Source organism: Chrysochloris asiatica, unplaced genomic scaffold (genome assembly GCF_000296735.1).
Source record: "Chrysochloris asiatica unplaced genomic scaffold, ChrAsi1.0 scaffold00179, whole genome shotgun sequence".
In the NCBI taxonomy this organism is placed as follows: Eukaryota; Metazoa; Chordata; class Mammalia; order Afrosoricida; family Chrysochloridae; genus Chrysochloris; species Chrysochloris asiatica.
Genome location: NW_006408697.1, coordinates 1,203,281 through 1,209,280, shown reverse-complemented (window position 1 = coordinate 1,209,280; position 6,000 = coordinate 1,203,281). Strand labels below are relative to the sequence as shown.

At 39.2% G+C, this 6,000-nt stretch overlaps 1 protein-coding gene across 1 annotated transcript in view; it reads left to right on the top strand.

Annotated features, from left to right (window-relative positions):
- Positions 1 to 6,000, top strand: part of RYR2 (ryanodine receptor 2 (cardiac)) — a 786,033-nt gene that overhangs the window by 367,572 nt on the left and 412,461 nt on the right. Inside the window, exon 28 of the mRNA XM_006872010.1 lies at positions 5,225 to 5,433. Within this exon, the coding sequence (XP_006872072.1) occupies positions 5,225 to 5,433 (209 nt within the window). The remainder of the gene's footprint in view (positions 1 to 5,224; positions 5,434 to 6,000) is intronic.

The window sequence follows — 6,000 nt, the reverse complement described above, 5'->3', positions numbered from 1 at the left end:
CATTCGTAAAGATTTAAATCTCAGAAACCCTTGAGAGCCATTCTGTTCTGCCCTACAGTGTCACTAAGAGTCAGAAGTGACTCTATGGTGGTGAATTTTGAGTTACTTTCATTTTTAACATGGATTATTATTATATTCATAGGGGTTGTGTGCCATTGAGTCCGTTCCAACACATAGCACTCTATATAGAGTTTCAGGACTGTAGGTTTTTATGGGAGTAGAAAGCCTCATCTTTCTCTTGTGGAGCAGCTGGTAGATTTGAACTGCTAACCTTATGGTTAGGAGCTGAACTCGTAATCCACTATGCTACCAATGCTCCTCATATTCATAATAACAATATAATAATCCTGCTTATAATACCATTTTATGAGAAGACATTGCCTGCCAAACACATATGGAGTTAGAGTAATTAAACGTGAACAGAACATAAGATTGACGTGTCTGAGGGAGACTTCATGCCATGAGATAGTAGTACTAACCTTTAGTTATTTGTTTGGGCTCTAGCATCCTCTATTCTGAAGAGTCTTTGTTCCTTTCGTCACTGAGGTAGGTATGCATGGAGCACCTCCTTTGTGTTTAGGTACTTTATGCTACAGAGGATGCAAAATATATTTTTAGAGATTGCTGGATTTTTTTTTTTTTTCAAAGACTTCTATAAACAAGATTTTCATTTAGTGCTAGTGTTTTCCCAAGAAACAGAAGAATGACCGACCATTCTTCTTAAAGAATATAGACTATCGTGGGCTATGAACTACAAAGCCATGTGGAAGAAGACCCATGGAGATTAAAAAAAAGATGTGAAATGTAAATTATTGTGAAGTCCTTTCCATGAGAGTATCCTTGAGGAGCATGTTCATTCCAAGTTCAGTTTGCAGATCACTAATGAGTGTAAGAATGATATATCAGCTTATTGTTGTAGGCAGGTGCCACCGACTAGATTTGACTCATTGTGACCCTAGGCACAACTGAATGAAACACTGGCCGGTCCTGCACCATCCTCACAATTGTCATTACGCAGGAGGTCATTGCTGCTGCCACTATGCCAATCCCTTTTATTGAGGCTCTTCCTCTTTTTCTCTGACCCTTTGTTTTATCATGATGGCCTTCTCCAGGGATTGATCCATCCTGATAACATGTCCTAAGTATGAGAGATGGAGTCTGCCAGTCTTGGCTTCCAAGGAGCAGTCTGCTTGTGCTTCCTTCAACATAGATTTGTTTGTTCTTTTAGCAGTCCATGGTACTTTTAATATTCTTCTCCAACAGCACAATTCAAATGCATCCATTTTTCTATTGTATTCCTTATTCATTGTCCAACTGCCACATGTATATGAGGGTATAGAAAATACCATGGCTTGGATCCTTCTTGTTGTTATGTGCCATTTTGACTCAATAGCAACCCTGTATAGGGTTTCTGAGTTGCAGCTGGTTTGTTTGAACCACTGACCTTGTGGCTCAAACTAACCTTGTGGTCCAGCACTTATTCTTCAGTGCAACACCAGGTCTCCATGGCTTAGGTTAGGGACACCGTAGTCCTCAAAGTGATAGCTCTGTTGTTTAATACTTTAACGAGCTCTTGTGCAGCAGATTTACCTAATGTAGTACATTGTTGGATTTCTTGACTGTTGCTTTCATGAATGTTGATAGTGGATCCAAGCAAAAATCTAAGCAAGGGAAAAAAATAACCCAAGCCCCCCCCCAAAAAAAACAAACCACCCAGGACTAAGAAATTTTGCATTGTTGTTCAATGACTGTCATTACTCATTGTCTGTATGCCTTTCCCTGTTTTTATTACCCATACCAATAAAAAGGAGCTGAGGTATATCTTAATATTAAGAGAAATTTATAATGGGCTTTTGAAGACATTATCGAAGACATTATCGGTAATATTTTTTAGAACAAATACTGAACTGTGTTTGCTTTCTTTGAGAACACGGCAAAGCATTACAGAACCTTGTAACTTACCAGGGGCTTTTCCAGTGGTTTCATTTTCTAAAAGCCTAAATAGTTCATACTTAAAACATTGAGAGTTGAGTCTATTAATGTGTTCTAGAATATAATATAGGATTTTATTTGCAAATATTGAGGACAATAAAAAAACCATCACTGCACAAGTACTGCTCTACCGAAAGCTATCTCCACAGGTTCCTGCCATATCCATGGCTCTTAGGTTCGCTTGATTACAAAACTGATTTAAGGAAGCAATAAATCAGTGTGTGATTTCTTAGAGAAATACTACCTGAATGAACAGTTGACTTTTTTTTGATAGTACTGTAGCAGTTAGAAATGTTATCTTAATAGTAGATAATTGCTTGTAAGTATTATATCTTACAATTTTTTTTCTCAAGAATTAACTTACTATCCTATATTAAAAAAAGAATCACTCAGCTATTGTTGTTGTTGTTGTTAAGTGCCTTTGAGTCGGTTCCGACCCATAGCTATTAAGTATTAGAAAATAAGGATCTTTACCTTTCACTATAGAGATGTTTGAGCCCGGATGTGGTGCTGTAGGATAAGCACTGGACTGCTAACTGCCCTGACTACAAGGTCAGCAATTCAAACCCATCAGCTGTACTTGGAATCCCTATATAGGGTCACTATCAGTTGGAACCAACTCAGTGGCACTTAACAACAAACAGAGGTGTTTATTTCTTTCACCCCCATCCTTTCCATCACCAATTTTAATGTTTGATGCACAAGCCTTTCTCTACAGAGGTGTTTTGACATATTCAGCACAGGATTGCATGTCTAAATTTTTTAACTGTTTATTAATGCATTTATTTTTCACTTAGGTGTTTAAATGAATGGTATGGGGTATATGAGTGTATAGATATACCTGTGTATGTAAGGGGTTGTTTTGAACATGAGTCTTACACCGCTGGACCTGTGTATTGACTAGAGCCAACCATATCATCAGCTGTGTGTAGTTTGTGTATGTGGGGACAAGATACGAAGGCTAAGGGTTGCTTATTCAGATACTTACTTGGGGCATATTATCAGGAGGGATCAGTCCTTGGAGAAGAATATCATGGTTGGTAAACTGAGGGTTGGAGAAAAAGAGGAAGACCCCCAACAAGATGGATTGGCACAGTGGCAGCAGCACTGGTCTTAGGCATAGCAATGATTGTGAGGTTGGCCCAGGACCGGGCAGTGTTTCATTCTGTTCATAGGGTCTCTATGAGTCTGTACCAGCTTGATGCCACCTGACAACAACAACAACAACAACAACAACTCACCTTTTGAAAAGTTGACCAGCAGCCCCTGGGTCAGCTGTGTGCCCTGTCGTTGCCACCCTTTCTTCCTAAAGCTGTAATTGAACATATCAGACTCAAATGAGGCAGGAACTCTTCATTTCTCTTTATTTCAAGCTACTGTTAAATTTGTAGATATAATCTGTTGTTAAGGGCCGCTGAGTTGGTTCTGACTCACAACAGTCCTATATAGGGTTTCTGAAGAGCAGCTAGTGGGTTTGAACCACCGTCCTTGCAGGTAGCAGTCCCGTGCTTATCTAGATTATCTTTATAGTTCTATTTTTAACCCTATCAAGTCAATGGTAAATTATGATTAAGGTTTTGTTTTATATAAGGTCTTTCCTAACTCTTAAAAGAAGGAAAGATGAGAAACAGTTTTGCTCTGTGCTAGATGGTGGAGGCACCATGGCAAAGTGGATAGAACACTGGCTTTTATAATTATAATTATAAAAGCTCTACCATTCACTGGGGTCAAGTCACTTAAGTTTCTTATCTATATCTAATCCTAGTGTTAGCCACACCCACTCTATGATTTGAAATAGAAACGCAGAGAGCCATGGTCCTCATCCCCTGTGACTGCCTGGGATTTACTTTCTCATGGTCACCCTCACCCCGAAATCTGACTCCAACTACAGGGCTCTGAGTGTCTTCACACCTGCAACTGTCCATCTCGCTTGCATCTTATTGCCTTCAGACCATTTTTCCCCTTTGCATCACGCTTCCCCTGATGCTGGATTTAGATTCTTTTGTTTTATTTTCCCCCAAATTTCTGAAACAGATCTTTTTTATGTATAGCAGTTGATAATGGAATTTGGGACAATGAAAAAGTTTTGCATCACACTGATAAAGAAAACCAAAATAATTTAAAATTCAGAAGTATCATATATCTATACAAATAGTATGCATGTTACACATTTTTTTTTTTTCCAGTTGTACAACCCTCTCCCTGCCAAAACCCATCACCCGTAGGAGCTGCTTTTGTGAGCATGCTGTGCTACAAATTATATGTGTGGGTGCGTTATTTATCTGGGCAAGTTATTTATTTAGAAGTTAAAAAAAAAATTACAGCTAGATCTTCCTTAGAGGAAAACTGTGATTGATAATGCTCTCATTATTGATAATGTTGACAGTTTTTCTCTTGTTGCTTTCTCTCTACATTCTTCATTGCTGCTTCTTTTCTCACCTCTCACCCTAAGTGTCATATACACAAGTTAATTGTTGTTATTCTTGTCGCTAGTGCCATTGAGGCAGTTCCAACCCAACCCTGTATAAGTCTTTCTTTATTCTTCTTTCAGTCCATGCCCCAAGACCATCTCATCTTCCACCACCATGCCACCTAGTGGTTTATTAGTATCCTTCTAAACAAAGATTTGTTGTTAAGTGCTTTTCACTTGATTCCAACCCACAGTGACTCTCTATAGGGTTTCCAAGGAGCGGCTGGTAAGCTTGAACCACCGGCCTTGTGGATCAAACCACCTTTGCAGTCTAGCACATTAACCCACAATGCCACACCCAGAAAAAGGGGCTAATGAAGGCCACATTAAGTACAGACTGAGCTGTTGAGATGTAATCATCAGGCTCTTCAGCTGAAGCCCTCATAGGTGACAGTTTGTTTACCAGCATTATTATTTCTGACCATGGCTGATCAAACTGTGAAAACACTGTAAGATGTAAGTCAAGATAAGAAGGTATCATGGGGCCCTTCATCACCATCACTGTAGGCTTAGTGGCACAGTGGGTAAGGCACTGAGCTTCTAACTGCAAGGTTGGTGATTAGAACCCACCACCCACTCCACAGGAAAAAGATGTGTCAGTTGGCTTCCCTAAACATGTGTAGCCTTGGAAACCCTGTGGGGCAGTTCTAGTCTATCCTACAGACTAGCTGAGTCAGAATGAACTCAGTGGCAATCTTGTTTAAAGAGAATAGGTCTCTGTTCTGCATCCAGTGACCACCAGCATCTTTTAAAAATCTACAGCAGCTAGAGCCGAAGTGTGCAGCGGCACAGGGGAACGGTTCCGGATTTTCCGTGCTGAGAAGACCTACGCTGTGAAGGCAGGAAGGTGGTATTTTGAATTTGAGGCTGTCACCGCTGGCGACATGAGAGTTGGCTGGAGCAGACCAGGCTGTCAGCCTGATCAGGAGCTGGGCTCGGATGAATATGCTTTTGCCTTTGATGGCTTTAAGGTGAGTGGAATTTGCAGTGTACAAGGCACCACATTTTTTATGATCCGTATTTTGTAGGCTCTTGTGTCTTGGGTATGAAAGCGTTGAAGTCTCTGCTGTTGTTGGGTTTTCGCTGCTATTCATTTTGGTATTTTAATGAGATCAGTACTTTCTGGAGCACAAATTGGGAAAATAGTTTGTAGGGAAACATTTTCCCAATCCCACAAATGAAGTGACATTCAACAAGTAAAGCATTGCTTCTCTGTGGTATCAAAAAGGTGAATCATCCCTGTCCCTCAGATGTCTTAAAAATACATAAATTAAGAAAAACGAGCATTTTCTTGAAATAGCAATAGATGAGGAATTGATCTCTAAGCAACAATTAATATGTATAAAGATTTACTTGTGACATGGATTTTTAAGGTAATGTTGTTTACAATCACAAAAAGTTTACAATTTTCTCATTATTAGTAATTTCTATTTGTTAAATTTGGTGTGTTTACTTATAGATTATGTAAACTTTCAATGTTATTTTATATGCAACAATTAATATGTATAAAGATTTAGTAGTAACAAAGATTTTTAAGG